Source organism: Daucus carota, chromosome 1, assembly GCF_001625215.2.
Source record: "Daucus carota subsp. sativus chromosome 1, DH1 v3.0, whole genome shotgun sequence".
In the NCBI taxonomy this organism is placed as follows: Eukaryota; Viridiplantae; Streptophyta; class Magnoliopsida; order Apiales; family Apiaceae; genus Daucus; species Daucus carota.
In genome coordinates, this window is record NC_030381.2 from 40,879,101 (window position 1) to 40,906,223 (window position 27,123).

At 32.0% G+C, this 27,123-nt stretch overlaps 2 protein-coding genes and 3 long non-coding RNA genes across 6 annotated transcripts; 2 read left to right on the forward strand and 3 right to left on the reverse strand.

The window, feature by feature from the left end:
- Positions 1–1,176: 1,176 nt before the first annotated feature.
- Positions 1,177–6,611, reverse strand: LOC108209866 (glutamyl-tRNA(Gln) amidotransferase subunit C, chloroplastic/mitochondrial). Of its 2 annotated transcripts, XR_001804746.2 has the most exons (7): positions 6,340–6,571; positions 6,216–6,256; positions 4,864–4,919; positions 2,492–2,543; positions 2,307–2,386; positions 1,751–1,806; positions 1,177–1,465 (listed from the first exon to the last, which is right to left on the reverse strand). XR_001804746.2 is itself a non-coding variant. In XM_017381045.2 (6 exons), the coding sequence occupies exons 1-5, from the start codon at positions 6,550–6,552 to the stop codon at positions 2,311–2,313; spliced, it is 438 nt and encodes a 145-aa protein (XP_017236534.1). In that variant the 5' UTR covers positions 6,553–6,611; the 3' UTR covers positions 1,177–1,465; positions 2,307–2,310. The 2 variants fall into 2 exon arrangements, 1 of the variants encoding a protein (XP_017236534.1); XM_017381045.2 differs by lacking the exon at positions 1,751–1,806 and having other exon boundaries at positions 6,340–6,611.
- Positions 6,612–7,132: 521 nt separating this feature from the next.
- On the reverse strand, positions 7,133–8,905 carry LOC135149173 (uncharacterized). Its single transcript, XR_010287354.1, has 3 exons — positions 8,726–8,905; positions 8,216–8,299; positions 7,133–7,770 (listed from the first exon to the last, which is right to left on the reverse strand). It is a non-coding gene; the product is annotated as an uncharacterized LOC135149173 (long non-coding RNA).
- A 2,953-nt stretch (positions 8,906–11,858) lies between these two features.
- On the reverse strand, positions 11,859–15,797 carry LOC108195375 (uncharacterized). Its single transcript, XR_010287346.1, has 5 exons — positions 15,605–15,797; positions 15,111–15,190; positions 14,575–14,672; positions 14,410–14,486; positions 11,859–12,286 (listed from the first exon to the last, which is right to left on the reverse strand). It is a non-coding gene; the product is annotated as an uncharacterized LOC108195375 (long non-coding RNA).
- Positions 12,574–14,476, forward strand: LOC135149172 (uncharacterized). Its single transcript, XR_010287353.1, has 2 exons — positions 12,574–13,027; positions 14,172–14,476. It is a non-coding gene; the product is annotated as an uncharacterized LOC135149172 (long non-coding RNA).
- A 2,283-nt stretch (positions 15,798–18,080) lies between the features above and the next one.
- On the forward strand, positions 18,081–21,348 carry LOC108212327 (transcription elongation factor 1 homolog). Its single transcript, XM_017384060.2, has 5 exons — positions 18,081–18,220; positions 19,372–19,510; positions 20,238–20,308; positions 20,936–20,957; positions 21,047–21,348. The coding sequence occupies exons 2-5, from the start codon at positions 19,398–19,400 to the stop codon at positions 21,150–21,152; spliced, it is 312 nt and encodes a 103-aa protein (XP_017239549.1). The 5' UTR covers positions 18,081–18,220; positions 19,372–19,397; the 3' UTR covers positions 21,153–21,348.
- The last annotated feature ends 5,775 nt before the right edge of the window (positions 21,349–27,123 follow it).

Genomic DNA, 27,123 nt, shown 5'->3' on the forward strand with positions numbered 1-27,123 from the left:
TGCATGTCATTAAATAACATAAGGAACCTGGTGAGACGGAGGGAGTACATTGTTATTGTTATATATTATTACAAAAACTAAATTTATATAAAATGAATTTAGAATATGGATTCTATTTTATATTATAATAAACAAATATAGGTATAAATTGGATATCACAATATTTTGGTTATGTTTTTGTAATTTTGTTTTTTTTTGTTCATTCCTAAATTATCTTTATTTAAAAAGAAAATCCACCATTGAAGAAAATCCTCTTTTGTAGCTCCAAATCTATAACACGAACTCGTGACGATAATGATACGTTAACGAGGATGGAGATTAAAACACGTGTGAAGATGTAAGAATGGATTAAAAAAGCAGAGACATAATATTGGCACAACCAACTGCATCTTAAAGAAAACTTACTTTATGTTGATACCAAGCAGTGTCGCAACGAATAAGCTACACCCTCCATTTTAAAATAATAGTCACTTTATAAAAAATAAATAAAAATCAATCATGTTAAATTCCCGTTAATAGAAAGCTTGAAAGGAAAGTGTTTTAGTGGAGCAATGGAGCTGCGAAAGGTTTTGCTCTGTTTTAGGAAAGATTATGTAATGCATGACTACTTAGTTTGCCAAGTTATTTGAACTTGACTGTGATGCATCTATTGTGGGAGTGACTAGTGAGAGCAATATTAGAGTGAGTAGCTTAGTGAAGCAAGGAAGAAGTGAAGTACAAGCTTTATGACATTGGACTCATTATCTTATGTATCCAGAAAGAATTTGTCATTTTTATTCGTCACCAGCACTACTGAAACAGTGGAACCTAGCTAGCGCTTGCACGAGCTGTCTTAAACTGGTAATGAGCTAATGGGGCAGTGCTAAGAAATAAAACTGATTGTTAATCTTATACTATCACTTTGTTCACCTAATGTGGGAGTTCCAGTGCGCTCTAGGCTTAATAGCTTGTGCTAAGAGAAACGATCTTCGTGTCTACCAAGTACCATCTGTTGATCAACTGGATCATCTGACTTCAGCCACGATTTATATCCCCTAGCTAATCTGCATATTAAATGGACAATGAGTTATGTGTGCATACTTCCTCCATATTGATATGAGATTGCCAGTGTCAATGTCTGTAATGCTGCTCAAATCTGCTGCGTAGTTGTGATGTGTTTAAAATCTAAACAGTGTATGCTCAAATAGTTAACCTACTTTGTCATATATAAGCAGATACAGATCTTGTATTATTTTATGTGCTGTTACAAAGAAAAGCTAAATGTGCCTGGAAGATCATCAACATATAAATAATTTGGTTCGAACTATTGTATATCCAAGAATATTTATTTGCATTTTCAAATATCAGATCTGGATACAATCAACAATTATACTTGCCATGCGTGCCTCCGAGAATATCTGACTGCAATTGCCAACGCTTCACTTTCTTGGTTCTCAATTTGTCATTGCATTTACTGTTTCTGAAGCTGAGATACAAAGAGAAATCTGTGAGCTAATAATAACTAACTAAACTCTATATTTTCTTGTTGGGGTGAACCATCAAACTGTAGTGCGCCTTTTGGTTGTAATAAGTGTATAAATTGGAGATGATGGAAAAAACAAATTAAATGTGAAAAAAGAACAAGGAGGAAAATGAGTGATTTTTCTATGATGATATTTGTGAAAAGCTGGGTACTGAATTTGTGAGATTCAGCACTATATATAATTTGTATGAATGGAATGTGATAGTAATGAAATTTCTGAATACTTACCTACCAACACTACAATTTTCATTTCATTCCTACTACCACAGTTCATTCCATGTAATCTAACAGAACATGAGAGATAAAAGTCACAAACTTCTTTCAAACTAACAATTAGATCATAGTGTCATCACATACCAAAATACAAGCAGTACACATTTAAATAATTAAGATACAGAAGCAAGCAAAAAAAAATAAACAATCGAGGAAAACTGAAAACCACAATGACATAGACACCAGTATTATAAGGTGCTTTCTACATGGTAGGTCTTGTCAAATATTGGAAGTGATTCTCTGGATTTTAATTCCGTTTATATGTATGAAACCTAGATGGTTAATATTCTGTTTTTGGTTTTTCTTTAGTCTGATGGTGAAATAAAAGTTTTTCAGTCACTTGGCAAAAAATAAATAAAAAATAAAAGTTTTTCATTCCTTCTTCAGGACAATCTCCAATTAAACAAGTGTACAGGTAATTCTGGTCAAGCTTGATTTAAGGACACTGGTATGGCCAAAACAAGAAAAGGCAAGACTTGGGTGATTGAAAAAGGATAGACAGATAACATACTTGTCTACTCTTTGTTCAAGACTTTTGGAACTTTTATGTATGAATCCTCGTAATTTGGAACAGCAGCTACTATGGCCTCCCTAAGAAAGAGAAAGAATAATCACATTAGAAATTTTTTTCAATCAAAAAAGAGGTCCATGACGTATTTGTTTTCAAAAAAATTAATAATATAAAGAAACTAGTACCTGTTCTCAAATGTTTCAGGCAAATCATCACGCCAGTTGCTTTCTTCAGTATCTGAAGTCACCGGAAACATCTTTAGCAGGGATTATCTAAGACTTCTACATACAAAGACTAGAACTTATACACAACTTTTTTCACTAAACAAAAGCTCAACTAATATAATAGTTGCTGAACTAATCAGACTAACACCCTAAACCTCGTTTTTCGAAATGATAATTTATCTGCACATTACTTGACAGGAAATGCTGACAATGAAGATGTCTTTAAATGGGAAACTAGCAAGTGAAACATAACTATACTAGTTAACCAATTGGTAAAATATAAAGCTACTTAATGCACTCGACAAGAAAAGTATATAATTTTCGTCCACACCACAATTATAGTATCCTGCCTGCAGTTTGACAATGTGTCCAACCATCATCATCCAATTACCTTATCTCCTACCATTCCCCTCTTAATGCATTGGTGCTTCTGCTGTATGTGTGTATGTTAAGAAAGAGGAGCTCTGTCTCCAACTACTTAAAGTCAGTTCAATTATACAGTTATATACTCCCTCTCTCCCAACCATTTCTTTCCACTTTCCTTTTTGGGATGCCCCATCCAATTCTTTACATATCAAAACTTACCAAATATAGTAGGATTTTATAATATAAAAATCAACTACACCCACCACTTTTTTCCAATATACTTACTTTATACATTGAATATCAATCAATCCTACCACTATCTTCAATTTTCTTACTTTTTCACTCTTACTTTATATATTTTCTTAACCTCCGTGCCCAACCCAAATGTAATAAACATTTGGTTGGGATGGAGGGAGTAATAGTATGAATGTCGATGTAGTAGAAATCTTAGAGCAAATCTTTATAATCACCTCAGTGTATCAATTTATGGTATAGATCAACAACAGTGTGTTTTTACGTGCAGGTAGCATATATCGTGCCATCGTGGTATTCACTGATAGTTGACTGATGACAGCATCAAAGCAGTGTCATTCAAATTTTGACTGTTTGAGCACTGTGATATGTGTGAATGAATTGTTGATGTCTGACGGCTGGTTAATTTTATATGAAAAATTATGTCATTCAAATTTAGAAGTGATAGGTCGATTAGCTAAGTAATAATCTATTTCAATGACATATTAAAAATACTCCATAAAACAGTGAGAGTCGCATTGTGTTAGATTTAAACCTCCTAACATGGGCAAACTAAATTGTCCATATTCAATACTTTTTAACATCTGTTTTCTCTGCCTTAGCAGTGCAAGTCTGGATTCTGTGCAGTTGCTCCAATAAAGTGTTCCAAATTATATGCTCCTATATCATAACAAGATATATAGCCATGCCCCTATTATTTCTGTTAGGCAATGGAAGGTCCAACTGACTACAAGAAAGCTGAAGTCTGTTGAAGTTCAATGATGAACCATAAAGAGGGCTGTCATTAGTGACCAAAAGGGTATTCAACCATCATATAGACAGATTTAAGGACAGTCCATGCAAATTGTGTTGCAACTTTATTACATCTGTGACAGTTTTTAATTCTTTTGCTATTTAGTGATTTAGTCTAGGTACAGGAATTCCATAGAAGTTAAACCTGTGAAATCCACAAAAACGATGCACAACAGATAACCACATACAAAATTAAGGGTAATAGAAGGTTTAAGCAATATTCTCCAGTAACATAAGCACTTCTATTAATATATTCTTTATAAATGATTCCCCATTATTTTGATTACCACATAACTAATAAGTCCACCAATATCCACAAAGAAATTAGTGATCTTTTATGTACCTCAATTTTTATTGGATTAACTAACACCTATTACTTCTCTTATGCTATCTTTGCCTCACTGCATTTTACATATAAATGTCTACAAGCACAAACAAGACACATTACAACACAAAAACACTTATAAATGTTCTTGGTATATTCTTTCAGGACCCTCATCTACACCTACTTGGCCACACTTGTACGAACCAAGACTTCATTTATTGGTATATTCTTTCAGGACCCTCATCTACACCTACTTGGCCACACTTGTACGAACCAAGACTTCTCCTAATTGAAGTACTACATGTTGCACTTTTTACCATATACTTGCAAAAGTTTCTAATACATACGGCTTCCATGATTAAAGTACTAGACATCAATATCAAGTTTTAATAATTCAGAGTTTGTCATAGTATTCAATTGACCTGCTGAAAATTTACTTTGTAAGATCTTATTAGGGCCAAGGTCAAGTGAATCCGGACACACATGGAAAGTTAAGCTGCTGGCGAAATTCAGAGAGCAAACTTGTACAAAGAAATAAAATTAAAATTTTGGAACTTGTTGGTAAACAAAGGGAGTTAGTCAGATATTGTTCATGTACCTGCCCTAATAGCTGGTTCAATGCTCTGAAGATCTACATTTTGAAGTTGTCCAAACCTGTAAATAAAAAAAGAAAGAAAACAATTCTTAAACAATCTAGATTGTAAAAGAAATCATAAGAAAAAATGATCCAAACTCGATTGTGAAGCAGAAAAATAAATTATTTAGCAATTTGGAGGAAGTAAATTACCTTGTAGGTAAGTAAGAGAGAAAGACTCTCTTGTTATGCTATTATGCTAATGTCTTATACAAGCAATTATAGTTGCATACGGTGTAAGCAATTCATGAAACGCTACTTCACTTTCTTAGTTGCCGACGGTGTTATAGAAAGAGTAGCTAGTGACTCCCCACCCTAGATACTTTCTTAAGTGCCTACCGCTGTCCAGAAAAAAAAAGAGCTAAAAAGAGAAAGTAGATAAAAGAGAAAGAAGCTTTAAAATGACTCTTAGAGGTTATAACCAGGGATATATAGTTATAAGAAGGTAGTTTACTTGGGGGGTGTTTGGTTCATGGTTAATGATCCCGGTTAACGGGAAACGGAATCTCAATCCATGCATAAGTGTTTGGAATAGTTATTTGGCTGCAAGGAATGGGAACCCCAATTCTTATAGGTCGTTATATCATATCCTTCCCACCCCTTGGGTTTCCACACCATTCCCATTCCCATACCCTCCATTTCCATGTCCTATGCTAAGGACTTAGCAAGAAAAGGGAACAGTAAAGCTAAAGGCCAATAAAGTCTTAAATCCGTAAAAAGGGAATGCTTTGCCAGTGAAGCTGTAGCACTCTGGTGAAAAGCAGTAGAGCCAGGGGCGGTGCCACACTGGGGCCTGGGGGGACACGTGCCCCCACAGATTTCCCTTTGTGGGCCCCACATATTAGTAATACTCGTATGTTTTGTCATTTGTGTCCCGGATAAATTACTAAATCTCTCCATGAAATCATCTCAGCTTCAGTCTATTTCAGTTCTAGCAGTAGTTTCAGCATGGTCATGCTTCTCTAGGATTTGTATGTCTAAATCAGTTGTGGTAGCAGGTTGGTTTTTAAATAAGATTTGAAGGGTAGGATGTTTAGCCAGGTCTGTTTGTTCCAGTATGTAGTAGTTGCTGTTCGAATTTGTAAAACTAATTAAGTAACATATTTTGAGAATAATCGAAAAATTAAAAGTGCCCCCCTTGAATATTTTGTCGGGCTCCGCCGCTGAGTAGAGCATCAAATTGAATAAGGGCTTTTATAGTCTAGTAATCGTAACCACAATTCACATACTTAAAACCTTCACAAGTAAAACGCAAGCATATACCAACAATGAGAAACACAATGCAGATAAACATACATACATACATACATACATACCAATCCACAACTTGCTGAATTTTAGGAGAAAATTCTTCAACCTACACATACACAATCCAAAACTTAAAACCCAAAAAGTAAACCAAATTAACTGCAAAAGGGGAGAGTTGTGATGAATCGAAACCTCGGCAGGAGTGAGTGAGATGCGAGCGGTTTGGGCCAAACGAGTGAGGTCCGGAGGGTCCAGACTAGACCTAGCACCGGAAACGCCGCGGCGTTGCTGCTTCTGCTGCACTCTACATATAGAGAGTGGTTTAGAAGCAAAAACTGCCCCCGCCATAGCTCTGTATGTGTGTATGGAGAGAGATGATTGTATCAACATTAGTCTGCTCCCCATTTTGTCTGCTCAGTCTTGCCTGGTCCTGTTTCCTATCTTTATAACTTATATTCTGCTCTCACTAATTACTCCTGGTTGTCACGTTTTTGTTTTTGTCGGTTGAATTGACTAATTTTTTTATCAAAAATTATAAGTTACTCTTTCATTATTTTAAAAAACTGAAAATCATATAACAAAAAGAAAAAATCACATCTTAAAGTAGATTATAAGTTATTTTCGATGACATTTTTTTTAATTAATCAATTGATAAAGTATTAAAAAAATTCAATCAAACTTTGGTCAATTTGACCGGCACAAACCCAAATGTGACAACTAAAAAGAGACAGAAGGAGTACTGTATTATTTAAACGGGTCCAGATCCCGACATACGATTGCTGGCAGAGTTTTTATCCAACACACGCCACACTGTCGGATTACATCAAAAATTTTATTGGATATCCGCGTTTAAAAAACGTTGTATACCTGTCTGCAACGATTTTAAGCGCTGGACGGATAGATTGTTTTTTATCTGTATGCAACGGTTTTAAGCACTAGACGGATAAATTGTTTTTTGATATACTACGCTTGAAAAATACTTTAATTTTATTATTATACGTAAAATATAATAAGAATTTTTTTACAAAATATTGGTACTTTTGTAAGTGATGACTCCTTTTTCCTTTCCCTCTTTTCAGGATCTTGTGAAATTAAAATTCTGATATGTTTTTTACAGAAGCTCAAGAACAGCTTGTCGTGATGATACCTAGCAGCATCAATAACTTTATAAACCTATCTGTGCTTCCAACATATTTTAAGCGTTGGACATCAAAATACAATCTACAGTTTACTTGTTTGATTTCTGAAGTATGTTTGAAAACATAAAGGAGCTTATTCCTCTCAGAGTCCATCATCGTATTAAGTCCTCCCGGAATAAAAGGTTCCCTCAATCCAAATTCCTTTAAAGCCTCAGTTGCTTCGAATCCAAATGACACTTTAAATTTGGGAACCCAGAACTCGCCAAGTCCCTCAGAGCAATTGGAATGTGCAGGTGCTCAAGGAATCCTGTCCCCGTGGCAAGTTTATCGACCAATTATGGCGCCCGTCTTTAGCATATGGAAGAAGGATGTACATGGATATCTGGCATGTATCCTTGTACGGGAGTTTTAAAACCTTAAACCCGTCACAGACCTTAATGAATGCATGCCGCATGTAGTTGGAGTGCAAGTATAAACTCAGCATCTGTTAATTTTAACGATCAAATTGACAGAAGATGGTGAAAGTGGTGCACATCGAAACGCTTTTAAAACATTGAGTGTGTATTGGAAAAAAAAATTATTTGAGAACAAATCGAAAAAGCGCCTAAACTTCTGAGGTGCAAAGTGTAAATCACTCTATTTTTTTAAAATAAATTTATATATTTGATTATTTACCAAAATCCAAACTAATTCATACTAAATATTAGTTATATCCCTCATATACCATCTTTGTATGTAAAATCTTGACTTTATTTTGCCTCTGATATTTCTAATAAATCATTTAATTGATATTTTAAGAATCACAATCAAATAATTTATGTATAACAAGAATGATTCATGTGAAAGTAATTAAGCATACGCATGTAGAGGTTAAAAGTGAGCTTTTTGTATTGTGCAATAACAACAAAAATTAATAAATCATAACTTACTGGGTGGGAGAGATCAACTGTGACAGCCCACGAGAACGTCCAACTCCCTGTCAGCATTTAATGGAGCATTTTCTTCATTATTTACTGCAAATATTCAACAAACATTTAGATTTAAAAACAAAATAATCAAATAAATAAAATTTTAAGAAAAATTGATATGTGCATTTGAGGAAAATAATTCACATCAAAAATTTTGTGCCATGATGTATGGCACCATAAGAATTAAGAATTGAAAAAAAATCCAAAATTATACCTCATAAAAAATGATCCAATATTATAAAATTATAATTTGATTTATATGACTCAAAATCTTAATTCATATATTATTCTTATATATGGTATATAGGCTTTCCATCAATTTACAATTTCAACCTAAAACACTTTTGACGATAATAAGCACAATATGTTAAGAAATTTATAAGATATTCATAACAATATTAGCAAATTAGGGAAAAAATCAATGAATCGGCAAGAATAACAAATAATACAATATTCATAATTGAACCATACTATGTTTATTCATAATTCCAGTGACATTGTGATCGAACGATGACGCATGATACGTAGATGAATTTAATGTTTGAAAGATTATATCAAAATTTTGTTTATAATATTTGGAAAAATCAGAAAACAAGTTTACAGAGACAAGAGGAAGTGGTTTGGAGGCGATTGGAAAAGATGAGAGATGAAGAACAAGGATAACTGATGGTATGTGGTGGTGCATACTGACGAAGTTTTTGTTAAGCATTTGGAAAGATCTAGAATTATCGAGATTTTGATGTAATGTCACATTTACCCTCAATTTTTTAACTTATTACAATCCCGTTCCACACATTTTCTTCATATATTTTATTTTCTTAAATGTAAAATTATTTTCATACTTACTTAATACATTTATTTAAAAAAAGTATAGCAAATAATGTAAAACTCACAACTAAAAAATCTAGCGTAATACTAAAATAAATTTATGGAGAATCTTTAAAAAAATCACAACACCAACAAATAAAACCCGTATCTATAATTTTAGTTAACTACATCACATTGGCCATATAATTCAAATTAACCAGATAATATTAACAATGGATTTATTAGAAACATATAAATTCTTAATAACATATATATTGGAAAATAATTAAAAAACACTCTACGGCTATAAGTTAGTGTGTGTCTCTCTGTGTGTATTAATTTCGTAATTTATTAACTTAAGAATTATATATTAAAAATATATTTGATTATTCTTTATCAAAAAGTGATCGTCAAGAAGTTTATTTAATTTTAAAAACTCAACTAAATTTTATTTAAAAGATTATTAATTAGCTATCTATCATAATATCCGCAGGGTGACCCTAGTTTAAGGATTTTCCGTAAATCCTTGCGGAGTTATGATTTTTGAGTAATCTGCTATTTAAAGTATTTGATAGACACTTTCTCCTTTGGATATAAAACTAATCAATATTTGTGTAACTGCTGGGGATCCCAAAGAAAGAACATTGAAGAATTGACTGATATTCCCTAATTTAGTAAATACAATTAAATCAATTATGTTGCTCGTCTGGATCCCATTAGAAGAATGAATGCGGTACGATTCAGTTTAAGATCGTGTGAAAATGATCTTCTATCAAGTTGTGTTGCTTAATGATATTCATCAATGATTGATGTGTGTCCATGCTTTATTTTCACATTTTATATGATATGTTTCTTTGTAATAATAGTTGGAAATTCTATGAATATAAAGGAACGGTGAATAGTAACTTGGATGATGATGTATACAAGAAAAAAATAAAATATGAATAATAAGTATTTACAAAAATTATAAAAAAAAATTATTGAAACATGAATGAAAAGGACAAAAAAAACTATAAATTAATGGATGCACTAACTAAACTCAGAAAAGGCTACTAGAATGTCATATTGTTAACTTAAAAAATTAGATCATTCCTCCATTAGAAATGAGTAATAATTTAAAATTTAATATAAATTTTAGGGTTTGTTTTTCATAAATACCCAAGTCTAAAAGAATTTTTACATAAATACTGTCACTTTTTTAAACAAATAGCAAATATACTATGTTTAAAAAAATATTTGCAAAAATACGGAGGTTGCATATACAACCATATCCGCAACTGCTAGCAACCATATATATGCAACCACAAATGCAACTTTGAAAAAATCTGTTAAAAATTATATTTATTTGCATAATAAGTTGCAAGTGGTTACAAATAATGAAAATGAATGCCCTTATGGGGCCGATAGCAATTATATAAAACAAACACAAAATCAACCAAAAAACAACCACTCTCCACCCTTAAACACCTGCGACTGTACTCGCCACCATCACCAGCCCACAGCCCCACTTCTAATCTACCTTGATCGCTCAACCCAACACAACACTATGAGCCACACTCCCACCTCTACACACCCGTCACACCCACCTCTGTAGTCACCATCATTACCAGCCCACAGCCCCACCTATGATTTGATCTGCCTAAACACAACACAATGTGAGATCTGCTGTAATATGAACGTCATTTATTTCGTCTCAATCGAGAGAGGGGGAGCAACGAATTTAAGAGATGAAAATGATTTTTGATTGTAATTTGAGAGAGAGATAGAGAGATGGATAGAAAGCAAGAGAAATCGAGGAGAGAGATGGAGAGAAAACGAGATAAACCGTATATATGCAAGTTGTGAGTTACTTTTTGAAGAAAATCATAAATTTGCAATGTTCGCAGGGGTATCGTAATTATCGCAATTAATATGCTAAAAGGGAATATATTTCATACATAGCCCAGATTTTATCAATATTTTTGTGAATGTATGTTTAGACTTGTGTTTCTGTTATGGATTTTATTAATATGAACAACAAATTTTGCTATCATATCATATAAAATCAAAATATATGATGATTTGTAGTTAGTTGATCATACATAACTTGGATCAAATATTAATAAGATTTCACAACTTATTCAAAAAAGCTTACAATTCAAGATATTATCACTAAAATTACAAACGAATAATAGCTAAAAAGTTTAGCACTCATGTAATTTTTTTATCCTTTCGACAAGGCATGCCTAAGATAATGGAATTTAACTTATATATCAGATTATAGTGTACTTATGCTAAGGGGTCATTTGACAAATTTGAATGAGTTATATTTGATTGAATAAAATATCTTAATAATCTGAATCAATAAAATATCTGAATGTCGAATAATAAATATCATTTGACATATAAAATTATAATAATATCTGAATGATTTGATTTTCTAATTTTTACATTAATTAATTGATTTGAATTTAAGTAATTGTCATATAGATATTATTATGTTATTGAAAGTAATTATATTTATTTAAATTCAAATAATTGTAAAAAAAACTTTGTTAAATAAATAACAAATGAATCGTTTAATGGCTTCATTTAATTAAGGAATAATTAATTCATAAATTGTTAAATATTTTTTTGCACATTATAAAGCTAAAAAATTAGCTTTCATCTTTTTTTCTATTGATACTTTATGTTAATCTATTATCTACGTGAATATGTACATCATTCCAAAACATGTTGATTTTACATAGATATATCCAGCTGAACAGATGAGATAGAATTTAAAGAAAGAATGAATCAACACTTTACTCAGCTCCACGAAAAAAGTTACCAAATGAGATGAAATATCTTAATTGGTCAGCGAAATCCATTAAGCTGTCATTAATCAATAAACAAATGAGGCTTAAGACAAGAAAAATTAGCATCATGCTAATCTTGTCAATCTATAAAAAAAATTATCCTTGAATGGTACCTTTTACTATGTTTAGACTTTTATACCCCATGATTGATACAAATATACAACAACACTAAGTTAATAGTATGATACATCTGGCATGCAAGCCTATTAAGAGTCACTGGAAATTACTGGATCTCCTAAAGAAGCTCATGAGTTTGTTGTCTTAGACGTGCATATCAAGTCACACGACATCGAATTCGTTATTCATCTATGCTTAGGTCCCCTCTTTGCAAACCATGAACCATCAAGCTTGATCTTAACTTCTATGGTGTCAGCCCAAATCGATGAATCTGAATAACTCAAACAAAAAATGAACTCAGATTAATGGTGGTCGAAATGTTTCCATGATTATATTCTAACCAAACTTTCATCATGAAAAAAAGTGGTCTCATATATCATACCAAATATTGCAGCTTTTTTCACACGATAAAAGTGCTACAATTCTACAAACGTATTTGTTAAGCATGAGTCATTGCGCTTTTGCACTTTTGTGTGCATGGGTTTGTTGGTTTTGGAAAGAATATCATTATATATTCTCAAACTAAAGCCTTTTTCTTGTCACCGATATCACAAGTATCACCGTGCATATTAGCATAATTTGTTGCATTCAAAAATTGTACATGCAAATTAGTGTTGTAAAAAGCGGGAATCGGACTTAATTGGTGAAGTCACGGAACAACGATTAATCAATGATTAATTGAATTGATCGGGGATTAATCGGATTAATCAGAGATTTAATCAGTTCGGCGAGTTACGGAACAGGGATTAATCGGTGACTAATCGTGATTAATCACCGAATTTTAGAACAGATGTTTAAAGTATAAAATAGCTTAGTATGTCGATTACGTGGTTTAATGGCTTCTTCCCGTTTTGAGATCATCATCGCCGTCCAGATTCGCCATTACAAGTGAGATGGATAACACCGTTTTTTGGTTTGTATTGGGGATAACAAAGCTACCTAGGATTTAAGCTATTTGCTGCCGTTGATGGAACTAATCGGATATGAGCCAATCACCACCGCAACCATTCAGGTCACCACTCTCTCTTCTTTGTTTGTACGCATGTATCTGTATGTATCTATCACAACTCAATTCTCAATTGTGTGTTTAATTTCTTTCTTTCACTTTTGTTGCAATTCAAGTTTCAATTATAGTCAGATCTGATATTGATTCATTCAAGTACTACTATCATGCATGTTTGTTTGATTTTATCTATTAAACTATCGAGATTCTCATCGTGTGGTTTAATTGTAATGTTTTGGTGATGGTGATTGGTGAGCATGAATCTAGGTGATATGCAATCGTAAGAAATTCTATTTTAACTTTTTGATAAAACTGAAATGGAATTGCATTATAATGTTTTAACTTCTGTTATCGGTGTAGATCTATGATTGGATAAGTACAATTTCTACGAGATATCTGTTTCACTCGGCGTGTCAGCTGTAAAACTTGAATTTTTTGTTTCTGAAAATACGAGATTGATTTGGGAGATAGTTCATAATTATGTGGATTTGGATGTTGTGAATCATGGTGTAACGGAGGTTACGTTTTGAATCCATAATTATCATGATTTTTAGATATTTAGGCAATAATTTATTCTTAAATTAGATTGGCTTTAATTACGAGATCTCTTTTATTCTCTATTCATTATTTGTCTCCATTAGCTTTAATTAGAACAGTTACATTTTGAATTGTAATTGTGATTGGATAAATATTCTTTATGAATATTTAAATACCTTTAAGTACCATTTATGGGAGTCATTAATCATGACTTTATTGTGCCTTTAATGGCTTTATTGTGCCTTTAATGGGGCTTTATTGTGCCTTTAATGGCTTTTTGTTCCAATTTGGATGCCATTTTTATGGCTTATTTGACTTGTTGATGATTATATATAATATATTTAATCATGTTTTAAACTTTATTTTATTCATCACTTAAATTATTAATTTTTAATGTGTCTAACCAAAGGATTTTCCTTTGGTTAGAAATTAGTTTATATTTCTATATTTTTTAATTTATTTTTGTTATATATACTCTTTTGTTTTGTTTTTATTAGATTTTCTATCATTTTTACATTACATTAAATATATATATATATATGTGTGTGCGCGCGCGCGCGTGTGATTTACTTGTATACAGATTTATGTTTTTTTTGGTTTGTTTTGTTTTTTTCAGGATAATTTGGAAGCGAGCTGGTTCGTGGCTTATGGGTGTTCTTTTCTCATTCATTTAAGCTTTATTGTCTAAGCGTCCGGAGTTGTGCTTGCATGACTTTCGGTTAGATGATAAACTTTCTTGAAAGAAAGATATCCCGGATGCGGTTTATTGTATTTCGATACAATTCATCTACGTATATGTAGACCTTACAAAAAAAAAAAAAAAAAACTTTCATCATGAAAGTATTGTATTATACCTTTCCAATAACTTGATTGAAATAGGGGTCTATAATAAAGTCCTGCCATGATGATCTTTTAAGCAAATGTGATATTTCTATTAAAAAAAGGACACTCATTATTTATACACAAATCATAGACAAAAAAGGAAAATGAAGTTGTTAAAAACACAATCACTTGGTTACCTCTCGAGCTGTGCAGTAAGTTCTAGAAATGATTCGAGATCAAAGAAACCCATGTGGATGCATGACTTGCTAGACGTCTTTATTCTGGCACCACTAATCTGTCATTCACATGTTGACAATGAAAATAATTGATTTTCATAATTTAATACTAAGAAGATAATATCAACTATAATTAGTTCCATAACATTAAAACGTTATATAGACCCAAGGGTGTTGATTAACTTTCGGGATATCTATTTAGATTGTTGCATCCCTTTTTTTTTAAATAATTTTATATATTAGATTATTTACTAAAATATAAACTAATTCATTTTAAATATTAGTTATATCCTTATATACATCTCTGTATGTAAAATCTTGACCTTATTTTGCCTATGATATTTCTAATAAATCAGTTAACTGATATTCTAAGAATCACAATCAAACAATTTATTTATAACAAGAATGATTCATGTGAAAGTACTTAAGCATAAGCATGTAGAGGTTTAAAATGAGCTTTTTGTATTGCGCAATAACAAGAAAAATTAATAACTTACTGGGTGGCAGAGATCAACTGGCCCACGAGAACTTCTAGCTCCCTGTGAGCATATCAATGGAGCATTTTCTTCATTATTTACTGCAAATATTCAACAAACATTTATATTTAAAAGAAAAATAATCAAATAAATCAAATCTTATGAAAAATTGATATGTGCATTTGGGGAAAATAATTCACATCAAAAATTTTGTGCCATGATATATGGCACCATAAGAATTAAGAATTAAAATAAATCCAAAATTATACTTTACAATTATAAAATTATAATTTGATTTATATGACTCAAAATCTTAATTCATATATTATTCTTATATATGTTATACATGCTTTCAATCAATTTACAAATTCAACCTAAAACTCTTTTGATAATAATAACCACAATTTGTTAAGTAATTTATAAGATATTGATAACAATATTAGCAAATTAGGAAAAAAAGATCAATGAATCGGGCAAGAATAACAAATAATACAATATTCATAATTGAACCATACTATGTTTATTCACAATTCCAGTGACATTGTGATCGAAAGATGACGCATGATACGTAATTCGAGATGAATTCAATGTTTGAAGGATTTTATCAAAATTTTGTTTATGATATTTGGAAAAATCCGAGGACAAGTTTACAGAGACAGGAGGAAGTGGGTGGGAGGCGATCTAAAAAGATGAGAGATGAAGAACAAGGATAAGTGATAGTATGTGGTAGTGCATATTGACGAGGTTTTTATTAAACGTTAGGAAAGATCTAGAACTGTCGAGATTTTGATGTAATGTAATGTCACATTTACCCTTAATTTTTAAACTTATTACTATCCCGTCCCACACATTTTCTTCATGTTTTTTTATTTTCTTTCATGTAAAATTATTTTCATAACTATGAACTGTTATGTTTCTGTTAATCTGTTTTTGTCCATCCTTTTATTCAATTAGTCAATTTTTGAGTAATTTCCAGGTTTTTATTTCAGACTTGCCATCTATTTTTTCAGGAAAAACTAATCTATAAAAATAATACTGAAAATGTACGGATGATTTGATTATTTGTATTTAAGACTTTAAAAAAATCTATGAACAAATGCATGTTGACTTCGTAATTACATAATTTTGTTGAAGAGGATCCGTTTATGTAATAACTTTAAAATGTAAGTTTTTGTTCAAAATTTATATTTCCTTTTTCAGGATAATGAACACAATTCTATTTTATTTTATTTTATTTTTTAACGTAGCCTCTGACCAGGAGGCATAATCAGAAATTCTCCTCTCTTCGGAAGTCGAACCTGTGACCGACAGGATACAAGTCCTATCTTTTTAACCAGCTACTCCATCCGTTTTGAAATATAGGTCGTTTGACTTTTGTGCACGTAGTTTTAAGTCCTTCTACCGCATGCTTAAAATCATTATTTTTGAAATTTTTTTTTTTGAATAATAATATTAATCATATATTTTTATTCAAAAAAAGAAAATTTTGAAAATAATGATTTTAAGCATGCGGTCAAAAAACTTAAAAATATATGCAAAAAAGTCAAGTTACCTATATTTCAAAACAGAGAGAGTATCTTTTAACCAGCTGAACCAACTCTTCGAGCCACAATTATAATCAATATATATATATAAAGGAGGATGCGGGCGTCTCTAGAATTGTTCGATTCAGTCTTCTGATTTTTCTTAAATTTTGGAGAGAAAATATAATTATAATTCAAAAATAAGGTTCAAGAATTCTAAAAGTAATACAACTCTTTTCTTATTGAATTCTAAAAATGAAGCCCGCATCTAGAATTGTTCGATTCAGTCTTCTGATTTTTCTTAAATTTCGGAGAGAAAATATAATTATAATTCAAAAATAAGGTTCAAGAATTCTAAAAGTAATACAACTCTTTTCTTATTGAATTCTAAAAATGATACAACTCTTTTTCTTTTTATTTAGTATTTCTTATTGAATTCTAAAGATAATACAATTTTTTTCTTATTTAGTAATCCTAAAAGAAATAGAATTATATTTAAAAAATTAGGTTTTAACCAATGATTAGGAATCATAAAATAATAATAATTAACAAAAAAATAGGATATATAAGATAAGAATCATATATTGATTTTATAATAATGTAAATGATTCTTCATTAGTATTGTGTTTGACGTGCACGGGAGGCGGCCCAAACTAATTTTTATCTAAATAATAATAATTTTTCAATTAGTATTATGTTTGACGAGAAAGTGGCTAATATAATTTTTATCTATGTTATAATTTTTTTTTGTTGAAACGGCGGTTCAAAATAATTACAAAATAAAATAGGATATATAAAATAGGAATCATATATTGATTTTATAATAATGTAAATGATTCTTGATTAGTATTGTGTTTGACGGGAACGGGAGGCGGCCCAAACTAATTTTTATCTAAATAATAATAAATTTTCTATTAGTATTATGTTTGATGGGAAAGTGGCTAAAATAATTTTTTGTCCATGTTATAATATATTTTTTTTTTGTTAAAACGGTATCACGGTTCAAATTAATTTTTATCCAGTTATAATCTTTAATTTTATCATAATTAGAATAATTTTATTAGTGTTGTGTTTGACAGTATAGCGACTTAAACTAATATCTAAATTGTAATGTTTTTTTATTAGTACTGTGTTTGACAAGAGAGCGGCTCAAACTAATTTTGATCTAAATTATAATATTTAATTTTATCTTAAAAATAATAATTATGGATTAATATTGTCTTTGACGGGAGGGAAGTTCGAACTAATTTTATTATTAGTATTGTGTTTGACATGATGTTCACTTATACAAATTTTTGTACTAATTATAATATTTTTTTATTAGTGATATGTTTAACGGGAAGATGACTCAAAATAATTTTAATGCTATTCATATCAAAATTTATAACGTCGCCGCGAAGCGCGGCTTTTTTCACTAGTTTAACAAAACGGAAAACAACGCGGTGACCATTGACCACTGACCCGTGAAAAGGGATATGGGCTTAGCAAGGCAATGGTCCAGAATGTTCTGCACGTGACTACTAGGAAAGAAAGAGCTATAAATACGAGGAGGTGTGTTCCATATCCTAGTACTATTATCGTTCCCTGAACTCCATACATATTCATCAGGTACGCATGTTGCTGTTTTTTTTTTGTTTTTTTTTTCTTCTGTACTACGCTTTCTTGCTTTATTTTTTGTTTCAATTACTCGTTTCTGTTGTTTGTGATTGTTACAGTATATACCTGTTATCAAATGTTTGGATTATTCGTAGACATCGTTTGTGTAAATTAATTTAATTCTAGGGTTTTCTTTCGGTGAGTGAGGCTGATGAATAATCTATTGCTTTGTTGTTGTTGATTGATATACGTTTTAAGCTTTGTTTTGCAGCTCTATCATTTCAGACTAGATTTTATTTTATTTTTTTTCGGGGTTTGCCCCCTTTTCTGTGTCGTTTTGGCCGTAATCCTGTCTGGTTAAGTGTTTTATTATGTAAAGGACTGGGAAAACTTTACTTGTTTTATTTCTTCCGGCGTATTAATAGCTTAATATGATCATGTGTTGGTGAGTATTCGAGACGAAAGAGTGTCGTGACGCGGTGATAACTATGAAATGAATTTAATTGTACTCTATCAGGTTATGTTAATTAGCTTTCCTGCCATTGTTTGTTTTTGATGTAGTAAAGCGACACGGTGCCCTTATTTTCTTCTAGCTTTTTTAGTTATGTTACCAGGAAGATTCCATTTCTTTTGTGTTTCTATGTGATAAGTGATAACGTAAGAAGCCTAGTATTTAAGCAGGGAAAACGATAGTATTTGGTGGCTGAAATGCGGATAGTCTGGGTTTTTATGATAATTGATGGAGATTACTGTTAAAGTAATAAACACACTCGAGATTTCATATTTATTGTATGTACTAGAGGTGTGGGAGCTGTCCTGAAGAGATTTTGGTGTTTACTGTATTTAATTGGGAGGGTAGAAGTGTAGATTAGTGTAAGTATGGAAGTGTATATATCGGGCAATTTGCTCGAAGATCCTTATCTTGTATTGATGTTGTTGTACAACTATTGATTATAGTTGGAGACTGGAGTGCTATGATACTTGCCAGTTTTGCCCGCTGTTGTGGTAGGGCTATATCTTTTTTGTTTGACTTTGATCCATTTTATGCTCTGAAACGGTCCAACTATCTGTTTATATGTGATAGCATCTGTACGTAGAATAAATATTCGAGTTCTCATGTTCACGAAAAAACAATTACTTACAAGTTAATCTTCTGATGACAGTATAAGGAATACATAATTTTTGACAAATGGGCAAGAGGAAGTCGAGGGCCAAGCCAGCACCCAAGAAAAGGATGGACAAACTGGATACAGTATTTAGCTGCCCATTCTGTAATCATGGAAGTAGCGTGGAATGCCGTATGTATGTATTCTAGTTTTAGAGTTACATTTTATATGCTATAGAGTGCGTGCATGGCTAAGTAGCTATAATTACTGCCGTCTAGAATTTTAATTTGTTTTAGAGCTGTATCTGTTGACAAATAGGGCAGTTAATCAAATTAAGAGATAGTAAAATTTAAAACATATGTCAAAAATATTTTTTCGTACAGGTCAAAAGAGTGGCGGGCTTTATTATAATCATATCGATAAACAGATTGTGTATATTTTTCTGTTTAGAAACTGTATTGGAAGTACACTGGTTGCAGAATGTCAGAAAGATATATCTGCATGTTGGTTGAGTCTGTTCTTGAATAGAGTTCCACATCTGGCAGAATGCTTTGAGACAATATGTGAAAGAGGGTGTAAAAAATAAACGAGTTTTTTTTTTCCTGTTGAAGCAGTTGACAGACACGCGGTCAAGGTTGTAGGGTTAAGGTTAATATTGTTTTTTTGATTGGGCATATCTAATGGTTCTACTGCTCTAGATATACCAACTTTCCTTCTTTTTCTCTTTTTTTTTGTCTGTGGGGATTGTGTTGTTTCACTTCTGTAGTTGGACTTTGCATTCTGTCCGTTGTGATGTTATGTGTGCTTTTGCAATTACAATGTTTGTATATTGATGTAGGGTTGCTCATTATGGAAAGCGCAAGTTCATTATTTACAATTTTATTGCATATTAATGTACTGAACTAAAAGAAAATTTGTTTCAGCGATATGAAGAATCTGATTGGTGAGGCTTCATGCAGGATCTGTCAAGAAAGTTTTAGCACAACTGTTACTGGTAACTAATTATTACTACCTCCGTCGCTTCCATTTGTCAATACTTTTTTTACATTGCTTGACACGCATCTTTACGACGTACATAAAACTTGTTTTTGAAATTTTCTTTTTCCGAAAAGTTTGAACATTAAATTTTTTATTCAGAAGAAAAACATGTTAAAATAATTTATGAAACTACATTACATAGGAGCCTTAAATTGCGTGCAGATGATCCTGTCCAGATTGTTGTATTTCATCTTGTTATCTTCCTTAACAAGGCAGAGAGAGATATCCGTGATACTAAATTATTGAGAGATATGTTGCTGATGCATTTGTTATTGAGTTCTAGTACTACTGTTACTGGAAACTAAATATTAGATGATTTTGTCTGGAATGCTTAATTTTGTCCTGTCATCTTCCTTAACAAGGCAGAGGGACATATCACTGATACTAAATTATCGACGGATATGTTTCTGATGCTTTGTTATTGAGTTGACTAATTTAGGACCTTTTCTTTTGCTTTACATGCTTTGTTAATTGACCACTTGCTAAAAACTAAATGACATGAGATTGTCTATTCATCCTGCACAAATGTAATTCCTTACTGGTTCCTTGGATGTGCACTAAATTATTTTGATGGTGTTTGCAGCTCTGACCGAAGCAATCGATATGTAAGTAAATCCTTTGGATAAATATGAGAACCGTAACTGTTGTCACAGTTTTTCTTTGAAAGATGTATGATTAAAAATTGTGGATGCAGATACAGTGAGTGGATCGATGAATGTGAACGTGTGAACAACCCTGAGGAAGATGGTGCAAAAAATCTTGAAGATGATGATGAGGAGGAGGCTTATGAGAATGTTTAGCTGCTGTCTGATGATATCAAGTTGTAATTTCCAAATGATCCTAATTTCCAAATGATCCTAACAGCGGTTGGGCATGTCAGTCTTTGTTCTCTTAGATGTCATAGTAAAGACATAGGCAAATATACTTGTGTATGTTTTCTGACTTTTTATGGATGGTTGTGTTTCTGACATAAATCTATCTCCTAACCATTCTACATGTTGCTGTTAATTTGTTGCATGCTGCTTGTGAAAATGTCTTGGAGTGCTATACATCCTTGGAACTCTCAGCAATAGTTTTTTTTTTTTTAAAGTTTTCCTTCTTAAAAGGCTTATCCTTCTCCCCCTGCTAGTTTCCAATCTGCTGATTTGAAATTTTAGTTAAAATCGAGTGATTTATAAATATGATGCGACCCTGGTGCAGCTTTCGTTCAGTCTTTTACACTTGTAAAATTATGATATTGTTATTGTTGTCCTTTTGTCCATAGGTATTCAACTGCTTTAAATTATGTTTTTTAAATTGATGCCTCATAAATCTTTTCTTTGCCAACATCTATAGTCGGGTTTAGACCATCTCTTTCTCTGGCGATTGGTCTATGACAATCGATTATTAGTAGCATATGCACGGAAGAAAATAGTATGCTCTGATGTAGGTACCGAACCCTTGTTCTCTAACTAGTGGTGACTGTAATCTTGTAAGTTTTGATCCTCGTTATAATGGCAGAGGTTTATGCACATCACTGATTGTTACATTGAACCTCTTTGTTTTAGAGGACTATCACAGGGAAAGTTTGTGCTTGTAAGAAAGATTGACTAGATCTTACGTTGTTTTGCTGCATTTTATTACAGATTACGCGGAAATGAAATATCCCATTTACATAATCTGTTAAAAAGACCAAATCCAAAATTTATAAAGTGATTTTGTCAGAAGAGAAAACACAGGTAATATGATATTGTGCTGGATAAGATATCATAAACTATAGTAATAAGTCATCAGTAAAATGTGCCATCTAGCTTCAGAAAATGTTAATAATTAGTTCTATCTTTTTGATTTAATGTTTTGAATTCTGACGCAATATTTTAGATGTTGCAACTTTATAGTAAATTTATTTATTTGTGATTTATTTTTATGAATTGAAATTTTAATTATATATTTTTATTCCAAAAAATTAAATAATTTTGATGAATTTATATATGTGTCAAAAATTAAAACGTCAAAGTACTTAAAAAAAAAACTGATGGGAACGTCATATTAACTTGAACATATTCATGCTTCTGGGTAAACTCAAAAAAAACAGAGAAAAGGAGCCGTTGTATCACAATTTACAAATCCCAATATGATTCGAAGTGAGAAAGCAAACTCCACTCCTAGGTTTGATGGGAGTAGCCAGAGTTATGTATATATACCAACACATACTCAGCGTTAACTTACGACATAGACCACCATGAAAGACCTTCAACAAGAAGCCATCGATTTTGTTTATGTTGTGAAACGGAGATTCACTAACCAACCTTCTAAATTCAACGAGTTTGCCCAAGTTCTCGCTAGTCTGAAGCTGCAACAAGATCATACTCGTCTCATTTCCAAACTCAACTCTCTTTTCGCCGACGATCATCCTGACCTTCTCCACGCTCTCCAGCTTTTCTTGCCCAACACGTCTGAATTCTCTGCTGCCAACAACAACGAGAACGACGACGACGATGATCACGTGATTCGTGATGAAGATCATCCTCCCAGCAAGAGGCTCTGCACGGCTGATAAGTCATGGTTTTTATGTGAATCTTCTAGCGAATTGTTCGATAGGATTCGTGATCGGTGTGTGGAGAAGAATGATGTTGCGTTTCGTGTTTTGATTGAGTTTACTGAAAGTGTTTTGGCGTATTATGAGAAGAGGATTAGTTATTGTCAGGTGGATCAGATTTGTAAGGATTTGTTTAGGGATGATCCTGACCTGTTTATTGAATCGAATCGCGTGATTTCACAGTCAGTAAAAAAGTGTGATGAGAAGAAGAGACTTGGATTGTGGGGAAATAGTGAAAAGGACAAATTGGGCGAGAAATATGAATCGTTGAGCAACGGTGAGAAGAAAGACAAGTCGAGTGATAAAGGATATAATAGTTTGTATGAGGCCACGATGGATGTCAAGGAATTTTATCTGTTCGAGATGGACTTGGCTTTCTCACGGGTAGATTCAACGATTGAGAAATTGGAGAAAAATGTTGATAACTTGGAGGAGTGTTTAACAGTTCTTGATTTCAAGTGTATTAGAAAGTTGTATAATGACTTTGATGATGATCGTGATGGTGGTTTTGGTGAGGCGATGGTAGAGATTTTGAAGTCGGATTCTGTTGCACGTGTACAAGGAAGGGTAGTTGTATTGCAGCGGCTGAGGCAAAAGAAGATGCAATTGGAGGAACAAAAACTCCGGTTGGACAAAATCTGGAATGAGATATTTGAAGATATTATGAAGCAGGGACGTGTTTGTCGTCACAGAGAGTTTTTGCGAAGAACAAAAGAGGCTTCAATAAATGGCTATAAGAGTAGGAGCAATCAGGTCTGATAGTTTAAGAAAATGAGACCAGTGTAACATTTATTTTAGCTGTGTAAATCATTTGTTTGGTAGATTAATTAGCAAACTCCAATCAGCTCATTCTAGGTAGGATTCTGCTATGACCATTTAATTGCATTTGTACGACTTTGTTATTACAATGAAATGTCCTTATTGTTCTTGTTAAAGTTCCTTCTCTACTGATACTGAATTGCTCAATTAAATTGCTTCTATCTGGATAGAATTATAAGTTATTTAAAGGTATGCATTGCTGTTGAGTACTACTGCGCTTTCGATTCTAATTCTTTGCATGGCCTTTGCATCAACTATAGGCCTTTATTTGCAAATAGCTTACAAACCATTATGCACAGTCTCCTTGACAGACAGAACAGGATGAGATCGTAATATTAGAATGTCAGACTTTGTTTCGTTTCCTAAAAAATCAGGTATTGTGTCTAATCCCCAATCATCAGGTAAGCGTGCTTAAAATGCAAGCTTGTAGAATATGTTTTCACTCGGTCTAAAACAAATTCTTCATATGATATAAATCTTCATATTGCAGAAAGATAAACTTAAATCTTGTAATTAAAAGTTTATGCCACAAGGCTTTGTCGCTAGTTGAAGAAGTTTGCGACTGGGAGAAGGGAAATCATCTTGGGGCCTCTGGACTGCAACACCTTTTTTTGGTGGTAAATTACTAAATTGTTCAGAGCACCCTATACTGGATATATAGTCGAATCTGTAAAATCATAAAAAGAAAAGAAAATAAGATATCTTAATACGATCTTATAACCTATTAAATGAAGATATCTTGATATATACGATCCTAATGTGACAAGAAAGAATTCGTGCCTATGTATTTCCCATATCTCTAACCTTTTATATTTATAGGTTGTAATCTGTACCGTTTTTATGTTACTTGGCTTGAAGCTTTGCTCAATATAATACCATTAGGTTTCTTTGTTATTATATATGCTAACTCATGTTGGTTCATTCACATTCAAATTTTGCAAATGTAATTATGAAAATGTGACAGCAGATTGCATGCAAGAAAAATTTACTGTACCAATGAAACCAAGAAAAGAATATGAATTATGTGTTTCCTTGTACTTGTAGTGCCTATTGGTACACTAGAATGAATGAAAATTTAATTAGGTATAATTTTACTTTTGCTTTTGAATCATTTAGATTATCAGTGTTACACTCTTACTGATTGTGGTTGTTATGTTGAGGGAAAATGTGTAGTATTCTGACTCTGAGAGATCAATATACTCTGAACAAAGCCTTTACCAGAATATTTGCTTTGTTCATGTTGTTACATGCCTTAGATTATCAAATCAGTAGTATGGACCTTCCCTGTCTTCTAAAAGGTGGAGTGAGTTCCTTTCTCTGGCATCTCCCTTCCCTGTAAAATTGACATTTGGTCGCGTTTTCTGTAGTGGATAGTCGATGGACCGCCACTGTTTTTGCTACATTTTGCAGCTTTAGTTTGTAATACCATCAGACTCCACATTAAAAGCATTATTGGTTTGATAATTGACAGCTGCTGCTTATTCGATTACACCTAGATGCTACCCGTGTCGTTTATCCTACTATAAGACTTGTCTGCACACAATTACACAGGTGGTTTAGGTAGATGAATATGTTGCATATTCATTAAAATCTTCGAGTGTTTTGATGAACCTTGCATATTTGTGCTTTACATCTAACTTGATATCTTTTTTTGTGAGCATTACAAGTATAATGCTTTAGTTGTGAACATCATGGATGCTTTTCCACCTTTCCTAGATCATCGAAAAATCAGTAGGAGAAGAAGAGAGAGAACTGCAAGCCTGAAGTTGCAGAAACAGGACTTAAACCCAACTTCCGTTACACTGGGCCGGACAAAAATTTCATGCCATTTTCTAGAATTAAGCATTTAAAAAATATTTAATTACTAAGGGAAAATAGATTTTTTTGCCATCCAACTTATTATTTGTTTAGAAACCTACCACTGAACTATAATTTTTTTCTTTTTTGTCACTAATGTTAGGTTCGGACTTTTTTTTGTCACTAACGTTAGGTTCGGATTTGATTATTAACATTATGTTATTTTTTTAGTATTATTAAAATATAGTATTAGTCTGCAATATAATGGCGATCTGATATGTGTCTATATCTTTATGTAGTGTCCTAGGTAGTTTACCTTGGAGGACGAGAGTTGGACACGCATTTGGAGACTCCAAAAAAATTCAAAAATTATTTTATTTTATTTTTTCTGAATAAAATTTAATGTTGTTTTTTTTTTCCTTAAAAAAACGTTGGATTTTTTTTTGTCACTAACGTTATGTTTTGATTTGATTATTAACAATATGTTATTTTTTTAGCATTATAAAAACATAGTGGTGGTCTGTAATATTATGGTGATATGATATGTGTCTATAACATTATATACAGTCATCTATATGTCCCTTAGCTAGTTTACCTTGAAGTATGAGAGTTTAACAGGCATTTTAAGAACCTAAAAAATTTAGTTTTATGAATTATTTTAAGACTCCACAAATATATAGTATCACTTGACTTTATAGTTCTTTACTACTACTTGTCACGTATTTTAAGGTTCCCACAATTTATAAATATAGTTCCATAAGTTAATTTTGAGATTTCCTTTCTGAGTAAAAAAATCCGTACTCTTGTCATATAAGATAAACTACCTAGGACACATATGGAGTACTACATATAAAGATATAGACACTGATCACTATTATATTGCAGACTACCGAAAAATAGATTTCCGAATAATATCATTTAGATGGTCGGAAAATTTAAATAAAGGTCTGATTTTAATTAAATATAATAAAATTTCCCAAAATGCCCCTTCAAAAGTTAACGGTAACGGCAGAAGATAACGGAAAGGGTGCAAAGTGTCTACGGGTTAAAAGTAAGGGGCTGCATAGTGTTTATTCCAAAGCTATTAGGTGCAATGTGCAACATGCTGAAATCAAAGGGGTGCCAAATGCAATTAACTCTAAAAAGAATAACATAGTGTTAATAATCAAATCCGAACCTAACGTTAGTGACAAAAAAAAATATCTAAACCTAACATTAGTGGCAAAAAAGAAAAAAATTATAGTTCAGTGGTAGGTTTCTAAACAAATAATAAGTTGGGTGGCAAAAAAATCTATTTTCCCAATTACTAATAATGTTTAGAAATACATAGAAAATACTTATATTATTTATTTTCCGGAACTAAACCAATTACTTCTAGTAAATAAGATATAATTGTTTGTGTTTGTGGAGAAATTTTATAGATGTCCAATTTTTTGTAGCAAAAATCGAAACACATATTTAACTATCAAAGAATTGAACCATACATTAACGAGTGAACGTCTTTTATAACATATATTCACTAAATTTTGATCAAAATAATTATAAGACGAAAATTAACGAGTGAACGTCTTTTATAA